The sequence below is a fragment of the Podarcis filfolensis genome (assembly GCF_964270895.1).
Source record: "Podarcis filfolensis genome assembly, chromosome: 2".
Lineage (NCBI taxonomy): Eukaryota > Metazoa > Chordata > Lepidosauria > Squamata > Lacertidae > Podarcis > Podarcis filfolensis.
Genome location: NC_139605.1, coordinates 7,389,569 through 7,410,870, shown reverse-complemented (window position 1 = coordinate 7,410,870; position 21,302 = coordinate 7,389,569). Strand labels below are relative to the sequence as shown.

The 21,302-nt window shown below is 43.7% G+C and overlaps 2 protein-coding genes across 4 annotated transcripts in view; both read left to right on the top strand.

The window, feature by feature from the left end:
* Nucleotides 1-1,836, top strand: part of LOC310756499 (vomeronasal type-2 receptor 26-like) — a 52,667-nt gene extending 50,831 nt beyond the window's left edge. For all 3 annotated transcript variants that reach the window (XM_083600681.1, XM_083600679.1, XM_083600680.1), the window contains one exon: nt 576-1,836. In XM_083600681.1, the coding sequence (XP_083456807.1) occupies nt 576-1,486 (911 nt within the window). In that variant the 3' untranslated portion in view covers nt 1,487-1,836. The remainder of the gene's footprint in view (nt 1-575) is intronic.
* A 6,741-nt stretch (nt 1,837-8,577) lies between these two features.
* Nucleotides 8,578-20,151, top strand: LOC310758177 (vomeronasal type-2 receptor 26-like; the record flags this gene model as incomplete). The annotated part of the gene is made up of 6 exons (XM_083604106.1): nt 8,578-8,762; nt 10,566-10,857; nt 11,311-12,120; nt 13,074-13,301; nt 14,628-14,754; nt 18,982-20,151. The coding sequence occupies 6 exons, from the start codon at nt 8,578-8,580 to the stop codon at nt 19,890-19,892; spliced, it is 2,553 nt and encodes an 850-aa protein (XP_083460232.1). The 3' UTR covers nt 19,893-20,151.
* Between the last annotated feature and the right edge of the window lie 1,151 nt (nt 20,152-21,302).

Genomic DNA, 21,302 nt, shown 5'->3' with positions numbered 1-21,302 from the left:
GTTCAAGGATATTAAAAATAAATAAATCATAAGTTGTGTGTCCTTGTTTTTCAGTTTGATCCTTTTACATGGTTTGCATGTTTTGTGGTATTTTATTCATAGTGACTTGCTGTTTTTTATTGATGATAGATTAGTAATTCTTTGCTGTACATGATAAGTGTAAGGTGTTTAGCATTTGCTGATATTAAATATTACTGTTTACTATTCCTTAGTATTATTATTGAATATTATTGAATTTTGCTTTATTTGATATGTTGTTTATTTTAAAGTTTTGCTTTTATTATGACTTTTTGTTTGTGTATTACGCCTGTGATCTTTGCTGTCTATTTTCCCAGCTTGTAACCCTTCTGCATAGCAATATAGAAAGGCAGTATACAAATTGAAAGCGAAATGAAATATGGAAATGAAGTAGTGTTACTGCCCGAAAACTATCGCATAAGGAAATGCACCAAAAAAACTTCCCTTTCTTTCAATACATTCTCATTTTCTGATATCTCCCATATGAGTGCATTTCTCGACTTCTAATAGAATATGTCTGTAAGCAAAGCCTAAGCCATTCCTTTTCTCCTCCTCAGATGCAGAGCGTTGCACCAAATGTCCAGAAGAAGAATATCCAAACAAGGACCGAGATCACTGCATTCCGAGGATTATCAGCTTCCTATCATATAAACAATATTTGGGGATTCTCCTGACTTCTTTGGCTCTCTTCCTGTCCTTAACCACAGGCTTTGTTGTAGGGATCTTCATTAAATACAAGGAAACTCCCATAGTCAAAGCCAACAACAGGGACCTCTCCTACATCCTCCTTGTCTCCCTCCTGCTGTCCTTCTTGTCCTCCTTCCTCTTCATTGGCCGTCCCAGGAAAGTCACCTGCCTCCTTCGACAAACGGCCTTCAGCACCATCTTCTCAGTTGCTGTATCTTCTTTGCTGTCCAAAACCATCATGGTGGTGCTGGCCTTCCTGGCCACAAAGCCAGGGAACAGGGTGAGGAGATGGTTAGGGAAAAGTCTGGCCAACTCCATTGTCCTTTCCTGCTCCAGTGTCCAAATGGTCATTTGCATCATCTGGCTGTGTATCTCTCCCCCATTCCCAGACTCTGACAGGCATTCCCAGGCTGGAGAGATCACCCTGCAATGCAATGAAGGGTCTGTTGCCATGTTTTATGCTGCCCTGGGTTACATGGGCTTCCTGGCTGCCATCTGCTTCACGGTGGCTTTCCTGGCCAGGAAGCTGCCTGGGGCCTTCAATGAAGCCAAGCTGATCACCTTCAGCATGCTGGTCTTCTGCAGCGTTTGGGTCTCCTTTGTGCCCACCTACCTGAGCACAAAGGGGAAATACATGGTAGCTGTGCAGATCTTCTCTATCTTGGCTTCTAGTGCTGGGCTTCTGGGCTGCATCTTCATTCCCAAATGCTACATTCTTGTGCTGAGGCCTGATCTGAACACAAAGGAACACCTGGCCACAAAAACTAATGTTGTTGCCTGATTCTTTACATGTTTATAACTGTTTTCCTCCTGAGTTGCCTTGGGAATGAATGCATCTCCTTAGATAAAGTTTGTTCTTAATTTTTCATTCATCTTGAATGATGAAAGGGAATCATTGGATCACATGCCTGGAGAGTGTCTGGACTTACAACTTCTAGGGATAACCCTACCTGTAGAGTCTCCTGGAGTGCAGCCTCCCTCTTCAAACATAATTATCGTTCTCTACCATATCCAGTTTGTACTTTGACATGACCCACCTTCCTTTCTTCCTGAGTTCATAACCGAAGCCCAAAGAATAACTTAGTGTAACTTGAAATTCTGCTTCTAGTATTAAAAACAGCAACTGAAAAACGGAATCTCATTTGAGTGTATTAATGCTTCAATGAACCTTCTTAAGGCCCTTGGAGCTGGACCTCAGTATCTGGTCTGGACGGTGGGTGTGGAGACGCTCCTTTAGATATACAGGGCCAATGTCATTTAGGGTTTTCAAGGTCGGCATCAACAAATGAATGTGACAGCTGTCTGTTTGGTGGGAGTGAGAGGGGCACCACGATAGCTGGAGGCAGAGACAATGATGGAGAAGAACCACCACTTGTAAGTCAGAAGGCAGGTGAGTGGTGGTGGCATGAAGGCAGGTTGAGATTGGTGGGGTAGTCCCCACTCACCCCCATGGAGCAGACCTCTCACTCATTTGCACTGAGCTTCTGGAGAAGGGCAGGATCCATCCTTTTTGTCTCCCTCTCTTATATAGCACCAGCACTCATAGACATCCAATGAATCGGAAGGTTGGGAGATTGAGAGCAAACAAAATATTGAATCATGCAGTGCATAGTTACTTCCCCCAAATGCCAGTAGCTGGTGACCAGTGCCTGGCAAGGCCCATTGCTTTCATGCCCTGCTTGTGAGCTTCTCAGCAAAGTCTGATAGACCACTGTGTTGCAGGACTAGATGGGAGTTTGGACTAACCCAGCAGGGCTGTTCTTAGCAAAGGTCAAGCCAAACTCATCCCCGAAATGCAAGTGGCTTATGTTGCAGTTTGAAGCCACATCTGTGATTTGGTGTAAACATATTTTCCCCCAGCTCTCTTATTGTCCCTTGAACCATATTGATATCTCAAGAACTTGGAAACAAGAGGAAATACCGACGATTCAAGAATGGAGAATGAAATTGACTGACTATGCGGAACTGGATAAATTGACTGGGAAAATAAGATATGTTCGAAACCAAAAGTTCATCGAAGATTGGGGAAAATTTGTTGATTATCTGAAAAATGTATGTGAGGTGCAAACAACGCTAGTGGGGTTTCAAGAAGCACTGTAAAAACTTTTAAAGAGGTATTGCTGAATGTAAATAAAAAAAGGAGGGAAGACAAATGGCAATGCAATTAAAGAAATGCGTATTAAATGGTAAAAATGGATGATTGTCAGGGAAGCTGAAGGAAGTACAAAATACGAATTTTGTTAAAATTTGGTAAAATTTGGATAAATGATTTGAATGTATGGAAAACTAATAAAAATTTATTCAAAAAAAAAAAAAGATATCTCAAGAACTTTCTTCCCCTTTTAATTATAAAAATGATAGTGGTTTATTCTTCCCAAAGCTCAAGAGAGATCTCTGGCAATTGCCCAAACATCAGAAGCCAAGGAAGCATGAGGTTCTACGTATCACACTGTGCTGGAGGGTGTTGACTTCTTCTGATTACCTGGCTGTGGGGAAGAAAGGAGAAGTCAAAATAGAGGTGTAGGAGGCCAAGCCAGAATGACCTCCCTGCTGCGGCTTCTGCTGCCACCTCTGCTTCTACTGCCCCATCAAGTCTGTGGGAAGCTGAAAGCAAAGTGCTCTTTAAATTTGATGAGGGAAGAAAATGAAGCCCACAGTTACTCCCAGCCTGGAGACTTCCTCATTAGCGGAATCATATCTCCAAGAAGCTTTGCTGAGCAACTTCCATATAACTTTCCCCAGCCCCCAGCAACCAAGCTTAAAGTGTAAGTAATTAGATACATCATGGATGTCACGCTTCTCCACCACCGCTTCAATGGTTCCCTTTCAAAGGGAAATAGTTCTTAATTCAGGGATAGGGAGACTGTGCAGTGCAATATAATAGACAAGGAATCACAGTGGGTCTACTATGAGTATTACATTTAAGAAACACAGAACTGTTTACTTGAACAACTTAAGGTATCACAAGAAATCATATTTAAAAATCAAAACATGTAAAGGAATTATCAAAAGGCCCACATAAAGAGGCATGTCTTCAGCATACAGCAAAAGCCGCATAATGTGAAATGCTCTCCGTAGAGAGGCTCACCTGGTGCCATCATTACATATCTTTAGTCACCAGACAAAAACAGTTGTCTTTTATAAGGCGTCTGACTTTTAATTATTAGGGTCTTTTTAAGTGGCTGGGGTGTTCCAATCTAGCTTTTAAAAGTAGATTTAATTTTTTTATTGCAGGTTTCTTTGGTTTCTAAGGTTTCTTTGTTTCATATAATCGCACGTTGCTTTGAGTTGCTGTGGAAAAGACGACAAATCGATTTAATAAATAATAATGCCAGAGACACCGATTTGGGGATGTCGTTCCCTCTCAGCTTCATCCTATGTTACAAGGATGTTTTGGTGACGAAAAGTGAGATAAACCTTGTGCACTACATCTGTCTACATCTGCGGGATAAAAATGTAAGCATTAAATAGTGAAATGGACGGACGCATCTTTGCCTCTCCTTCCCTACTACATAGGCTTATTCTGCTACCTCGTTTCCCCCCAAAATGTAATAGAACACAGATAGTTATGCATGTAAGTGATGCCCAAGCCACTTTTCTCATCCTCAGATGCAGATCATAGCCACAAATGTCCAGAAGATCAACATTCAAACAAGCACGAGAATCATTGTATTCCTGAGATCATCATATTCCTGGTTTATGAAGAATATTTGGGGATAATCTTAGCTTCTTATACACTATTCTTGTCTTTAACAACAGGCATAGTATTAGGAATCTTCATTAAATATAAAGAGACTCCAATAGCCAAAGCCAACAACCGGGACCTCTCGTACATCCTCCTCATCTCCCTCTTGCTTTCCTTTTTGTCCTCCTTCCTCTTCACTGGAAGGCCAAGGAGAGTGACCTGCCTTCTCCGACAAGTGGCCTTCAGCATCATCTTCTCGGTTGCTGTCTCCTCTGTGTTGGCTAAAACCATCACTGTGGTGCTGGCCTTCCTGGCCACAAAACCAGAGAGCAGGGTGAAAAGATGGCTGGGGAAGAGTTTGGCCAACTCTATAGTCATTTCCTGTTCTAGTGTCCAAGTTGTCATCTGCACCATCTGGCTGGGCATCTCTCCACCCTTCCCAGAGTCTGACATGCATTCCCAGCCCAGAGAGATCATCCTGCAATGCAATGAAGGGTCTGTGGCCATGTTTTATGGTGTCCTTGGCTACATGGGCTTCCTGGGCTCCATCTGCTTCATGGTGGCTTTCCTGGCCAGAAAGCTGCCTGGAGCCTTCAATGAAGCCAAGCTGATCACCTTTAGCATGCTGGTCTTCTGTAGTGTTTGGGGGTCCTTTTTGCCCAACTACTTGAGCACGAAGGGGAAATACATGGTGGCCGTGCAGATCGTCTCTATCTTGGCTTCCAGTGCTGGGCTTCTGGGCTGCATCTCCATTCCCAAGTGCTTATACTGAGGCCTGACCTAACTACAAAGGAATACCTGACAATAAAAACTAAAGAAGGCATCTGATCTTGAGTACTATGTATAGGGACAGATTCTGCTTACAGTACAAACTCAAAAACAAACTCAAAAACAGGGCAGAGACTCAAATACATACCTTTCTTTAACATCAGCAGCCAGGAGCGCCTCAGCCCTGTTTTTGAGTCTCTGCCCTGTTTTTGAGTTTGTTTGAAACTTCAAACCTCAATTTCTTATTACTACTGCTTGGTTCTCTTAAATAGGGTTATGTTTAAAACTTGTCATTGAGGTTTTCATACCTTTTTTTGTAAACTCACGGAAGCATTTTCAGCCCTGCTCTTGAGCTTGTTTGATATCACTTTAAATCTTATAATTTCTTTATTTCCTTCTGAGGAAACTGATTAGTTCAGTGAAACGAGTTTTGTAGCGGGCATCTCATAAAGTCTTTGTTTAATTCTAGTTTATTTTTTTATTTTTGTTATTCTATGGTCGATTACTTCTCATTTCAGGGGTTTTCACAGTAATTTCTTTTGTTTTGTGTAATTACAACAGAATCTGAAGCAGAACCAGTTTTGTCTCCAGAGGGGGAGGGGTGTATCTGAGAGGCAGAGCTTGTTCCACCCAAGTTCTATGCCCAACACCTCCAGTTTAAAGCATGAAGAAGCAGGACCAGGAAAAGCCACTTTCCTCCTGAGATTCTGCTAGTTATATGGGATAATACTTAGCTGGATGGGCCGGTGGACTGCATACACATCAAACGTTTGAGACACAGCATGTGACCCCCAATGAATACTAGGAGCTGTAGATTACCCCCCACAGAGCTGAAGTTCCCAGTACCCTTAACAAAGTACACACTTTTCTTACAGGGATGCTCTCATGTTCTTTATGTCAGGAGTTCAGCCTACACTTGAGTAGGACTCTGGCAGAGACACATGCCCGACTGGCATGTTCTCTCCCTCCTGGTCTTTCGTTTGGGAGCTTCAAAAGCTTTCTTCAGCCCGAACATCACAGCGACCGATGCCAACTGACACCGGCACACTTAGGGATCCGCAGAGTTTGTGCACCTTGCGTGACAGACCTCAGCAACTCAGCATTTTGGCTAATCTACTTTATTTACATATAAACACACGGAGCACTGCAACATGGCTCCCTCTCTCTCTAGAAGTTTATCTAGAAGTCTAGAAGTTTATCTAGAAGGTCATTGCTCGGGATGGGTAATATATTCTCCTGCCTGCTGGGCAGTTTATCTTCAGTCTTTCTTACTTTCTGATTTCCTGTCTATTTTTTTGCTTCTGTAACTGGATGTGCTCTTCAGAGTGGAAGATATTTGTACCTTACTGGGGATCCAGTAAGTCCTGTACGCTTTTAAACCTCAGTAAACTATTGCTGAAGAATTCTGCTGTATGAGTGAGTGTTTCTTTGGAACTATGCATGGGAGATGGACTTCATGCATTTGATACTCTGCTATTTTCTGCCCATGTGCTGGAGTTGCTCAAGCGTGGAGACAGGGGTGGCGGCTGATTTTTGCACCAGCCCTGTCACTTCATAGCAATTGTCACAACTTTGACAGTTTAGGCATTGTTTAGTTGACTTTGATATTGGTAATTGGGGAAGGCTATTGAGCAGGTGGTTGCAGGCCAGATCCAGGCACTCTCACAGGAAACTGATTTTCTAGATCCATTTAAATTAGGGTTTACTTTGTTGGACCTCAGTGTCTGGGCTGAATGATGGGGGTGGAGATGCTCCTTCAGGTATACTGGGCAGAGGCTAATTAGGGCTTTAAAGGTCAGCACCAACACTTTGAATTGTGCTCAGAAACATACTGGGAGCTAGTGGAGATCCTTTAGGACCAGCGTTATATGGTCCTGGCAGCCACCCCCAGTCACCAGTCTAGCTGCCGCATTAGTTGTAGTTTCCAGGTCACTGTCAAAGGTAGCCCCACGTAGAATGCATTGCAGTAGTCCAAGCGGGAGATAACCAGAGCATGCACCATTCTGGTGAAACAGTCTATGGGCAGGTAGGGTCTCAGCCTGCGTACCAGATGGAGCTGGTAGACAGCTGCCCTGGACACAGAATTGACCTGTGTCTCCATGGACAGCTGTGAGTCGAAAATGACTCCCAGGGTGCTCACCTGGTCATTCAGGGACACAGTTACCCCATTCAGGACCAGAGAGTCCCCCACACCTGCCCTCCCCCGTCCCCTGTGTCCCCCCACAAACAGTACTTCTGTCTTGTCAGGATTCAACCACAATCTGTTAGCCGCCAACCATCCTCCAACCACCTCCAGACACTCACACAGGACCTTCACCGCCTTCACTGGTTCTGATTTAAAAGAAAGGTAGAGCTGGGTATCATACACATACTGATGAACACCAAGCCCCCTCCTGCCCTGCTTTTGAGCTTCCCAGAGCTGTCTGATTCACTACTGGGAGATACAGAGTCCTGGACATGATTGTCCTTTGGTCTGATCTGGCTGCAGGGCTCTCCCTAAGTAAAGGTAGGTCCAGTCGTGGCCGACTCTGGGGTTGCGGCGCTCATCTCGCTTTATTGGCCAAGGGAGGCAGCGTACAGCTTCCGGGTCACGTGGCCAGCATGACTAAGCCGCTTCTGACGAACCAGAGCAGCACACAGAAACACCATTTACCTTCCCGCCAGAGTGGTACCTATTTATCTACTTGCAGTTTGACATGCTTTCGAACTGCTAGGTTGGCAGGAGCAGGGACTGAGCAACAGGAGCTCACCCCGTCGCAGGGATTCGAACCGCCGACCTTCTGATCGGCAAGTCCTAGGCTCTGTGGTTTAACCCACAGTGCCACCCGCGTCCCTCTCCCTAGGTACTTGTGCGCAAAATTCAGGTCAAACTCTCCCTATCCCCTTTCCTTGACTCATATCAAAACTTTGGAGTTGCATATCACAAACACGCTTTTCTCCAGCTGTACACCTGCCCCTTAAGCCATATAAGACTTCAGGGAGTTGTGGATGCGAAACTTCTTCAACTTATAATTATCAAAATCATAGTGATTTATTCTTGTAAAAGCTAGAGAGATATTTTTTGGAGATGGCCTAGGCATCAGAATCAACAAGAGTGTTGATAGCAATGCCATTAATTGCACTGTGGCTGGAAAGCAAAGACAGTGCAGAGAATATTTCCTGAGACTGAGTCAAGATCTGAAGCAGGAGAGAGGAGGGGGCAGGGGATATGCATGTGTGATGTTACATAATTCGGAAGCCACAGCAGAACAACACCCAAATCAGTAAAGCCACTCACTGCAACTTTGGTCTTGGAAGAGCTGCTTGCTTCTTCTGATCTGCTTTCACTGGAGGTGAGAGGAGCCACTGATATGAGAGATGTAGAAGGCAGGGCCAGAATGAGATCGCTGCTGCTTCTGTTGCTGCTTCTGTTGCTAATGATGCCCCTTGGAGTCTTTAGGAACCTGGAAGCAAAATGCCCCTTGAATCTGATCAAGGACCAGCATGAAGCACTCAGTTACTACCGGCCTGGAAACTTCCTCATTAGTGGGATTGTATCTCCAAAATATTTTTTCGGAAAGCTTCCATACAACTTTTCCCAGACCCCCTTAACCAGGGATAAGGGGTAAGTAATTCTATGCAGATGGATGTCGTGTTTCTCCATCACCTCTCCAATGGCTGCTTTTTAAACCAGGCAAATAGCCCCTATTCAAAGCTCCAGAACCTGTGACCCTCCAGACATTGTTGGAGTAAAGTTCCCATCATCCCTTGCTGGCTGGGCTGGAACTGGTGGGAGTTGGAGTCCAGCAATAGATTCCCAGCCATCCATTCCATTTTCAGCTTCCCTGGGTCTTGCAGGAAAGTGCTCTTCTGGCAACACCATAATGCAAAAGATCAGGGATCAAAATGAGGCCTAATATTATTCCAATTTGGGTAGATAGGTGCGGGTGACACCAAATTCAGGCAATTTCCAAAGTGCAAAGTTTCTATTTATTTTACTTTTATTTTATTTTGACACTATATCACATAATTACAATAATCTGCCAGTAGTGCAACAGTAGACCATGTGAAAATTCCTCTTCGCTAAATTAATGCTTTCCTTCTCCATCTCCACCTTTTCCCTTTCGTGTCATATGTTTTTGAATTATGAGCCTGACAGACTGTCTTAAGAAAATTAATACACTGAGTGACATTTTTTGGCTGGAAAGAAAGAGAAATAGGCTTTAAATAAAATAAATACATATCATAATACAGAGCAGAAGACTTCCTTATTAGGAGAGTTGGATGTCCAAAATATGAAAAATAATTTTCCAGCTTTTTCTCACACATCCCTTCAGCCGACCGGATTTCATTCATAACTACTGCAATGTGCTCTATGTGGGGCTACCTTTGAAGGTGACTTGGAAACTACAACTAATCCTGAATGCGTCAGCTAGACTGGTGACTGGGAGCGGTCGCCAAGACCACATAACACCGGTCTTGAAAGACCTACACTGGCTCCCAGTACATTTCCAAGCGCAATTCAAAGTGTTGGTACTGACCTTTAAAGCCCTAAGCGGCCTCGGCCCAGTATACCTGAAGGAGCGTCTCCACCCCCATTGTTCTGCCCAGACACTGAGGTCTAGCTCTGAGGGCCTTCTGGCGGTTCCCTCGCTGCGAGAAGCCAAGTTACAGGGAACCAGGCAGAGGGCCTTCTTGGTAGTGGTGCCTGCCCTGTGGAACGCCCTCCCACCGGATGTCAAAGAGAAAAACTACTACCAGACTTTTAGAAGACATCTGAAGGCAGCCCTGTTTAGGGAAGCTTTTAATGATTGATATTTTGATGTATTCCTAATCTTTTGTTGGAAGCCGCCCAGAGTGGCTGGGGAAACCCAGCCAGATGGGTGGGGTATAAATAGTAAATTATTATTATTATTATTATTATTATTATTATTATTATTATTACTGGTTGATGTGTTTGGTACCTGCACTCAAATGATTTCTAATGACCAAGGAGACACCCTGTTTCCTAGTCCCCAACTTAGTGGTCATCATTGGCAAAGGACTTGCCCTTGCTTGACCCCCGTGTTGACTTTTGAAAAACAGTTGGGGGAATCTATGCAGACACTCTCTGAAGCAGCCAAAACCATGCAAGTAGCATTGCTGCAACTTCCCAGTCTTTTACAAACTTTGGGGTTGGGGATGGGGTTCATTTTTACTCAGTTTTGTTCTTTGAAGACCATGTGCACTTCTAAGCTCCTGCAATGGAGCACATATTCCCCAACTATTATTGGAGAATGCAGAGATCTTTGAAGAAAAATGAGGGATATAAATTCAAGAAATAAAATGCATGCATACATACAAGCTATTATTTGCAGAACAAATATGTTTGTTTTTGTTAAATGGTGAATAGCAGTTTAACGCTTCAAAATTGGTTGATTTATTGCAGTTTGTCTGCCAGCAGGTACTGGCGAATCTTGTCATTCTTGTTCACCATCCAGGAGATCAACAGTGATCCCAGGATCTTACCCAACATCACCCTGGGTTACAACCTCTATGAGAACCATTTAGATGAAAGGATAACTTCTGATGCCACGATAGATCTGCTTGCAGGTGTGGAAAGCAATATTCCGAACTATAACTGTGGGAAACAGAATAACCTGCTGGCTGTTCTTGAAGGAGGAAATTCTGCAATCTCAAAGCAGATTTCATCCATGTTAAGCATCTACAAAATCCCACAGGTAGGTAGGGTGGCAGCATGGAGGGACAAATAAAATTCCACTTTTTTTTTTACACCTTTCTTTCCAGAGAAGTCAAGAGAGGGCATTAAAAACGAGAAAACTGCTTTTTTTTTGTTTTCAAACTTCAGCCTCCACCAACCTAGCACCTTCCAGATGTTTCAGACTACAATACCATCATACATCCAGTTGGAAAGTTGAAAAGCTAATTTAGTCCAACCCCCTATAATGCAGCAGACTTGAGATTAAGAGTCTCATGCTCTACTTATTGAGCTATCCCAGTAGCAGCCAGCACAAATTTTCTTCAATATTAATCACTTCAGGTTAATAAGGATATGTTCCTGGAAGTAAAGCAAATCACTATCAGTTTCTATTATGATCTTGTTGAGATTTCTGCATCGCAGGACTAGATGACCCTCAAAATTCTACGATTTTAATTCTTTCTTTTCTCACTAGGTCAATTTTGCCTTCATGGCTCAGGTTCTTGAAGATAAAACCCAGTCCCCATTTGTCTACCGGATGGTCCCCAAAGAAGAAGCTCAATATCAGGGCATTGTCAAGTTGCTCCTGCATTTTGGGTGGACGTGGATCGGCCTCATTGCTCCGGACAATGATGCTGGAGGAAGATTTGTGAGTGACTTAACACCTCTGCTGATTGGCAGCGGGATTTGCATTGCCTTGTCCAAAAGATTTCCAGAAAAGGATCTAATTAAAATGTTCAGCTCAAATGAACCATATGGAACCTGGAGACAAGTCAATGTATGTGTTTGCTACATAACCACTCAAATGGGCTCAGCTATAATTTTTGCAATTCAAGCAGTACGTGGGAAACAAATTGGGCCAAAAGTCTGGATCACAACAGCTTTTAAGGACATCGACTTGAATTTGTCTTATCCTCCTTATATCTTCCAGCACTTTCATGGTTCTTTATCCTTTGTAATGAAAACCAAGATCAGTAGCAGCAGAAGGGCCTACTCCATACCAGGCTCCCATCTTCAGCAATTTTGGGAGGAAGCTTTTCATTGTTCATATTCAAAACATGTGCTGTCTGTGAGAGGCTGGACAAGATGTGCAGAGGAGGAGAAACTGCAGGATCTGCCCCAAGAGGAGCTCCAGAGAGCCCTGTCTCAAGACAGCTACAGCACTTACCTCAATATTCAAGCTGTGGCTCAGGCCTTAAATGCAGCATATTCATCTAGATCCAGGTGGATGTTAATGGTGAATGGAGGAGACACATGTTCCAATCAAAGGTTATGGCAATGGCAGGTATTTCCTTTTCCTTTTCTCTTTTCTTTTTTGCAAAGTATCCATTGTCCCAATGATGGAATCAAATTTACAAGCGAGATTTTTTCCTTGCCCGTTTCTGAAGGAAATCCAATTTGTAAGGGCTCTGGTTAATGTGAACATTTTGGCTCGCTTTGGTTATGTCATATGACACTTCCATATCCAGATTTCTTTTTTTATAATGATTTTTATTAAATTTCTGTTTTATCCCTGCATATTTTATATAAACTAAACCATTCAGTATTCCATTATTACATCCATCCAAAATTATTTACACTGTTGAATTTATCTTAATGCTGCCAATGTTTTCAAGTAAACACAATTTCCCCCCATATATTCAATAAATGCTTTCCAATCTTCTCTAAACATATGTTGTTCTTGTTCTCTTGTTCTCTTATTCTATATGTTAATTCTGCAAGCTGTGCATATTCCATCAACTTAAGTTGCCATTCTTCTTTAGTTGAGACCTCGCTTGTTTTCCATTTTGGGGCTAACAAAACACAGTCTGCAGTAGTGGCAAACATAAATAACCTTTTCTGACACCTGGGAATTTCCGCCTGAGTTATCCCCAACAAAAAGGACTCTGTTGTTGTTGTTTTTAAGTACTTTTAAACATTTCCCCCCAGTTCATTATGAGTTATTTCCCAATACTCTTTTACCCTTTTACAGGTCCACCACATATGATAGAACGTACCCTCAGTCTCATTACATCTCCAACACTTATCTGATTCGGTCTTATACATCTTAGCAAGTCTACTTAGAGTTAGCTACAGGTTTCTTAATCAGGGATGAAATCTCATATCCCAATCCGCTGGGCGTTTAAGCTGCCCATCAACAATTAAGCACCTGGAATGTAGACTGAGCGGGCACACAGATCTTCTGGTCACAGTCTTCCACATTGCTTTCTTAATGCTGATGTTCCCCTGTCATTCCAGCTTCACCCTTTCTTAAGAGAAATCCAGTGTTCAAATACTTCCATGGGCAGACTATGTTTGGATGAGAATGGGGAGCTGCCAGCTGACTTTGATATTGATAACTGGGTGATGTATCCTAACGGGTCCAGTGTTAGAGTGAAAATTGGGAGTCTGGAGAGAGTGACTTCTACTGGCCTAAAGTTTGCCATTAACCCAGAAGCCATTGAGTGGCCCAAGCAGTTTAACAAGGTATGAGGATATAACAGAGGGATGGGGCTAGTACAGCCTGATTACACTCTTCATAGTGCAACTGCTGCACAACAGCCTTGTATGGTGGACCAACTATGTCTTAAGAACCCAGTAAATGCTGCCAGACAGACCAGAGGGGAATCTGGGGCGCTCAAGGAAATACTGGAGCCCCAGGATTCTGAGACAAGATAAGCAGCATTTCCCAGCCAGGTTCCTCTCTGTTCATCTGGGGAGGAAAACCAGCATTTATCTTTCTTTCTCCCAGGGAACAGAGTAGACCACTTTTCTCTAACACCCAAATTGTATCCCCAGGAGATTGCACCCAGCAGTTAGGAACATGGGAGATGGCTCAAATCCTTAAATTTAGCAAATCCACATTTCAGACTCCAAGAGGCAATTGGTATGAAGTTCTATTCAGATCAGAAGGAAGGGAAGAAGGAAAATGGACAAAGCAGAATACTGAAAAGAGGTTGATATCCCCCCTTCTTTGCCAGTACTCAAAGCACCTTTGAAAATATCATTTTTAACATTCTTGTCTTCAGGATATTGCATGTACAATGGCTGCATTGCATCAGTGTGGTTTGTTGCCACTATTTTCTTATTGCTGTTATTCTAGATTTGTTTTTGTCTTATTTTGCCCTCTGTATAGAAGGTAGAGATAACAAAGTTGAGACAAAGAAGCAAACACACCTGTCAGATGATGGTGTGGTTGCTCGAGAGTAAACAGGCAAGACTCTGACCTGTCTTTTCAAGGCTTTATTCTTGGTGCAACCTATTTACAGTGAAGAGCGTCGTAAGTTCATGTCTGGCTCAATCGCTAGCAGAATCTGGGAGTGGACTGTCTTTGTACCAACCCCAGCATAAAAGTCGCGTCACCCCCAACCTTTTCTGCCCCTCCCTTCGCAGAAGCCTACTGTGCAGAATGGGCGCTGGCAAGGGCTTACTTCCAGTCTCTCCGGTTTGCTCAGGCTCGGTGTTGAGGCTCTCCCTGGCATCCCCTGGTCCCTGCACCTCTTCTCCACTGGAGGTGGGGCTTTCCTCCTCGCTGGAAGATGAACTGCTTCGCAAGATTTTCGGAGGCTCCCTAGAACAAAACTGCCCCTCCATCTCTCACCTCTGAGCTGATGGCAGTTCCCTGAAAACACCAAACGGTTTTCCCTGCCATGCCCTTTTCGTAAAAAAAAAAAAGTGCTTCCCCAGAAATAAATGGACAAGGTCAGTGGGACTAGGGATCTTCTTGGATGCTTTGCAAACTCTATGAAATAATTCCATCGGCACAGGTGCTCCTAACACTTTCTGCTTGATACACCTTGTCTTGGTTATTAGGCTGTGCCTCGCTCCAGGTGTACCGAAAGCTGCCACCCTGGATATGCCAAGGCAGTTCAAGAAGGAGAGCCAGTTTGCTGCTACTCTTGTGTTCCATGTGCGGAAGGGACAATCTCCACTCAGGAAGGTGGGTGATTCCAAGGGCGGGGTGACGAGGGTGACTCTGTGGTCTAAACCACTGATAAGGATCCTGAGATCTGTTAAGGGTAGCAAACTTCTGTGCGATTGCCATAAAACTTAGGTAACAAGCTGTGCTATCATAATGATTAAGGTCTTAAATGATAATTTTAGATTATATGTTAGTGACTAAGTTTTAATTTATATATTTTTTAACTGTTGCTATATCTGTATTGTCCCTGTTATAGGTAAAGGTAAAGGGACCCCTGACCATTAGGTCCAGTCACGGAAGACTCTGGGGTTGCGGCGCTCATCTCGCTTTACTGGCCGAGGGAGCCGGCATACAGCTTCCGGATCATGTGGCCAACATGACGAAGCCGCTTCTGGCAAACCAGAGCAGCGCACAGAAACGCTGTTTACCTTCCTGCCAGAGCGGTACCTATTTCTCTACTTGCACTTTGGTGTTCTTTCGAACTGCTAGGTTGGCAGGAGTGTCCCTGTTATCCCTAATTGCAAATTCAAATGTATCCCTATTGTGTTTTATGACTTCCTTGATATTGTATGTGGGCTGGAACTGGTCGGTGACCAAAATAATAAAATTCAGTATTCACTGAGCCTTTTGGGCTTGCTGATTGTTAGGGAGGCGGTTCAAATCCCCGTGATGGGGTGAGCTCCTGTTGCTCCATACCAGCTCCTGTCAACCTAGCTGTTTGAAAGCATATCAGCACACATAGATAAATAGGTAAAAAAGGTAAAGATAAATAGATAAATAGGGACCGCTGTGGCGGAAAGGTAAGCGGCGTTTCTGTGCGCTATGGTTTCCATCACGGTGTCCTATTGTGCCAAAAGCAGTTTATTCATGCTGGCCACATGACCCGGAAAGTTGTCTGTGGACAAATGCCGGCTCCCTCGGCCTGAAAGTGGAGATCAGCACCGCACCCTATAGTTGAATTTGACTGGACTTAACCGTCCAGCGGTCCTTTTCCTTTACCTGACTCCAAGGGAGAGGGCATTCCTTGGGAGAATAAGAACAGGTCAGAGATTTACTCAGAGGCTCCTTCTGTGAAGATTCTGAGGACATTTTTGAATCGGGATCCTTTCCTGGTGTCTACATTATTATTCACCTTCATTAATTAATTAGTTACTGAAAGTGAGTTTAAAGGAACGACAGAAATGAAGTTATATGTGGGGTACAAAGCAGGGAGCAGGGAGAGGGCTCAGCATGCACTATGCACTATGTGTTCCTGTTGCTATTTCCAACCACGTCTTCAGTGATCAAAGAACCAAAGCACACCCAAAAGAAAGTGAATTAAAACAATTATTAAGAATAATTTACCAGCAGTGATTTTAAAAAAATGTTCATTCATAATTATAATAGCAGGATACAGAATGAACAAGAAATTATATGAAAACGATTAAACTATAACAGTTAACCATAAACAGATCAAACTATAACTATAACTATACAGTGGTACCTCGGGTTACATACGCTTCAGGTGACACACTCCACTAACCCAGAAATAGTACCTCGGGTGAAGAACTTTGCTTCAGGATGAGAACAGAAATCGCGTGCCGGTGGTGCAGCAGCAGCAGCAGAAGCCCCATTAGCTAAAGTGGTGCTTCAGGTTAAGAACAGTTTCAGGTTAAGTACAGACCTCCAGAACGAATTAAGTACTTAACCAGAGGTACCACTGTATAAACTATATAAACTGTAACTATATAAAATAACAATGGGCCTATTGTGAGCATTACACAAAAGAAATATAAATCCAATTACATTTACTACCTAGGATATAACAATTATATCTAACATAGTTGAAAGCAATTATCCAAAAGTCCAGGTAAACAGGTATATCTTCCATGCACAGCAAAAACTGTACAATGAAGACACCAGGTGCACCTCTGTGGGGAGGTCTTTGCCTGTCAATGTTACCTACATCACAAGGTTATTTCGGAAACAAAAATTGAAAAGTGTCACATCTATCTCTTTTGGATACACATGTATACACATGTTAAATAAATCAATTAACATTTTCCTCCTTTGTTACAAATTCTAATTTTGTTACCTCCTCCACATTATCTTCTTCTCTCAAAATGCATTATGACACAGAGAGTTAGAGATATAAGTGATGGAGATGAAAACACTTTTTCTCCTCCTCAGATGCAGACCATTGCACCAAATGCCCAGAAGATCACCATCCAAACAAGGACCAGGATCAATGTATTCCCAAGATTATCACCTTCCTGGCCTATGAAGAATCTTTGGGGATCCTTCTGGTCTCCGTTGCCCTTTTCTTGTCATTAACCACAAGCTTCGTTTTAGGAATCTTCATTAAATACATGAAAACTCCCATAGTCAAAGCCAACAACCGGGACCTCTCCTACATCCTCCTCATCTCCCTCTTGCTTTCCTTTCTGTCCTCCTTCCTTTTCATCAGCCAGCCAGGGAAAGTGACCTGTCTTCTCCGACAAATGGTCTTCAGCATCATCTTCTCGGCTGCCATTTCTTCTGTGTTGGCCAAAACTATCACTGTGGTGCTGGCCTTCCTGGCCACCAAGCCAGGGAACAGAGTGGGGAAATTGCTGGGGAAGAGTCTGGCCAACTCCATTGTCATTTCCTGTTCCAGTGTCCAAGTTGCCATCTGCATCATCTGGCTGGGAATCTCTCCACCCTTCCCAGAGTCTGACATGAGCTCCCAGGCTGGAGAGATCATCCTGCAATGCAATGAAGGGTCTGTTGCCATGTTTTATGCTGCCCTGGGTTACATGGGCTTCCTGGCTGCCATCTGCTTCACGGTGGCTTTCCTGGCCAGGAAGCTGCCTGGGGCCTTCAATGAAGCCAAGCTGATCACCTTCAGCATGCTGGTCTTCTGCAGCGTTTGGGTCTCCTTTGTGCCCACCTACCTGAGCACCAAGGGGAAATACATGGTAGCCGTGCAGATCTTCTCTATCTTGGCCTCCAGTGCTGGGCTTCTGGGCTGCATCTTCCTTCCCAAGTGCTACATAATTATACTGAGGCCAGATCTGAACACAAAGGAACATTTGACTGCAAAAGCTAAAGCTGGCACCTGATCCTTAAATATTCAGTTTTGACAGTTGATACCCAGCCATCTCTCTTCATTTTGCATAAATTATGAGTGATGACAATGAATGCCTAAAGACTCTGCAATGACCAAAGGCACTATGAGATTATAATTTTCTATGCCTTGCTGTACCACAGCCTGATTCCCCTCAGATTCTTGATCAACCATCTGACCTTCATAATCCTCATGGTCCTCTGGGGATCACTGTGACTGGTTTGGCACATCTGTTTATTTATACGGCTAATTTGCCCTAAAACTGCACCCAAACTGGATCACAACATATCAAATGGAGGGATTCAGAGTTTCATATCAATCAAAGTGCTTTAATGCTTGATAGTTTATTTCATGATGAATTGAAAGTGCCACCATTGCCACATTATCAAAATGAATTACAGGTGATTCTCAACTTATGCTTGGGTTATGGTCCAGGAATAGTGCATATAAGCCAAAATCACATATCGTCAAAACACACTGGATTCAACAAAATCCAACATTGGATTGCCAAACCGTTTTTTCCCCTGGACACCTGCCCCCTTTCTACCTCCTTGTTTGTTTGTTTATTTCTTTATTTCTTTATTCCCAAGCATGGATAGCTGAATGCACACAAATTAAATGTGTGAAAGTTGCAAGTTGCTTATATTTGGATAGTAAGTGTCGGCATGAATTAATATGCTTGTAATGATGTATTGTTGTATATTTATATTGCAGTCATGTTGTGAGGTGTGTTGGTTACATTTATGTGAAAAAGCAGCATGCATACTGAAATCATACAGAATCTTAGAGTTGGAAGGGACCCTGGGGGATCATCTTGCGAAGCCGCTAAAAATCGGAAAACCCTTTCGTCTTGCGGGTTTTTCGTTTAGCGAGGCATTCGTCTTGCGGGGCACCACTGTATTTTGTTGTTTCTTCAGCTTGTAACCCTCCTTCTGCATAGCAATGTAGAAAGGCAGTTTACAAATTAAAAGTGAAATAAAATATGGAAATAAAGTAGTGTTACTGCTCGAAAACTATCGCATAAGGAAATGCACCAAAAAAGCTTCCCTTTCTTACAATACATTCTCATTTTCTGATATCTCCCATATGAGTGCATTTCTTGACATGTAATAGGATGTGTCTGTAAGCAAAGCCAAAGCCATTCCTTTTCTCCTCCTCAGATGCAGAGCGTTGCACCAAATGTCCAGAAGAACAATATCCAAACAAGGACCGAGATCACTGCAATCCGAGGATTATCAGCTTCCTTTCATATAAAGAATATTTGGGGATTCTCCTGGCTTCTTTGGCTCTCTTCCTGTCCTTAACCACAGGCTTTGTTGTAGGGATCTTCATGAAATACAAGGAAACTCCCATAGTCAAAGCCAACAACAGGGACCTCTCCTACATCCTCCTTGTCTCCCTCCTGCTGTCCTTCTTGTCCTCCTTCCTCTTCATTGGCCGTCCCAGGAAAGTCACCTGCCTCCTTCGACAAACGGCCTTCAGCACCATCTTCTCAGTTGCTGTATCTTCTTTGCTGTCCAAAACCATCATGGTGGTGCTGGCCTTCCTGGCCACAAAGCCAGGGAACAGGGTGAGGAGATGGTTAGGGAAAAGTCTGGCCAACTCCATTGTCCTTTGCTGCTCCAGTGTCCAAATGGTCATTTGCATCATTTGGCTGTGTATCTCTCCCCCATTCCCAGACTCTGACAGGCATTCCCAGGCTGGAGAGATCACCCTGCAATGCAATGAAGGGTCTGTTGCCATGTTTTATGCTGCCCTGGGTTACATGGGCTTCCTGGCTGCCATCTGCTTCACGGTGGCTTTCCTGGCCAGGAAGCTGCCTGGGGCCTTCAATGAAGCCAAGCTGATCACCTTCAGCATGCTGGTCTTCTGCAGCGTTTGGGTCTCCTTTGTGCCCACCTACCTGAGCACAAAGGGGAAATACATGGTAGCTGTGCAGATCTTCTCTATCTTGGCTTCTAGTGCTGGGCTTCTGGGCTGCATCTTCATTCCCAAATGCTACATTCTTGTGCTGAGGCCTGATCTGAACACAAAGGAACACCTGGCCACAAAAACTAATGTTGTTGCCTGATTCTTTACATGTTTATAACTGTTTTCCTCCTGAGTTGCCTTGGGAATGAATGTATCTCCTTAGATAAAGTTTGTTCTTAATTTTTCATTCATCTTGAATGATGAAAGGTAATCATTGTATCACATGCCTGGAGAGTGCCTTGACTTACAACTTTTAGGGATAACCCTACCTGTAGAGTCTCCTGGAGTGCAGCCTCCCTCTTCAAACATAATTATTGTTCTCTACCATATCCAGTTTGTACTTTGACATGACCCACCTTCCTTTCTTCCTGAGTTCATAACCGAAGCCCAAAGAATAACTTAGTGTAACTTGAAATTCTGCTTCTAGTATTAAAAACAGCAACTTAAAAACGGAATCTCACTTGAGTGTATTAATGCTTGAATGAACCTTCTTAAGGCCCTTGGAGCTGGACCTCAGTATCTGGTCTGGACGGTGGGTGTGGAGACACTCCTTTAGATATACAGGGCCAATGTCATTTAGGGTTTTCAAGGTTGGCATCAACAAATGAATGTGACAGCTGTCTGTTTGGTGGGAGTGAGAGGAGCACCACGATAGCTGGAGGCAGAGACAATGATGGAGAAGAACCACCACTTGTAAGTCAGAAGGCAGGTGAGTGGTGGTGGCATGAAGGCAGGTTGAGATTGGTGGGGTAGTCCCCACTCACCCCCATGGAGCAGACCTCTCACTTATTTGCACTGAGCTTCTGGAGAAGGGCAGGATCCATCCTTTTTGTCTCCCTCTCTTATATAGCACCAGCACTCATAGATATCCAATGAATCAGAAGGTTGGGAGATTGAGAGCAAACCAAATATTGAATCATGCAGTGCATAGTTACTTCCCCCAAATGCCAGTCGCTGGTGACCAGTGCCTGGCAAGGCCCATTGCTTTCATGCCCTGCTTGTGAGCTTCTCAGCAATGTCTGATAGGCCACTGTGTTGCAGGACTAGATGGGAGTTTGGACTAACCCAGCAGGGCTGTTCTTAGCAAAGTTCAAGCGAAACTCATCCCCGAAATGCAAGTGACTCGTGTTGCAGTTTGAAGCCACATCTGTGATTTGGTGTAAACATATTTCCCCCCAGCTCTGTTATTGTCCCTTGAACCATATAGAGATCCCAAGAACTTTCTTCCCCTTTTAATTATAAAAATGATAGTGGTTTATTCTTCCCAAAGCTCAAGAGAGATCTCTGGCAATTGCCCAAACATCAGAAGCCAAGGAAGCATGGGGTTATACGTATCACACTGTGCTGGAGGGTGTTGACTTCTTCTGATTACCTGGCTGTGGGGAAGAAAGGAGAAGTGAAAATAGAGGTGTATGAGGCCAAGCCAGAATGACCTCCCTGCTGCGGCTTCTGCTGCCGCCTCTGCTTCTAATGCCCCATCAAGTCTGTGGGAAGCTGAAAGCAAAGTGCT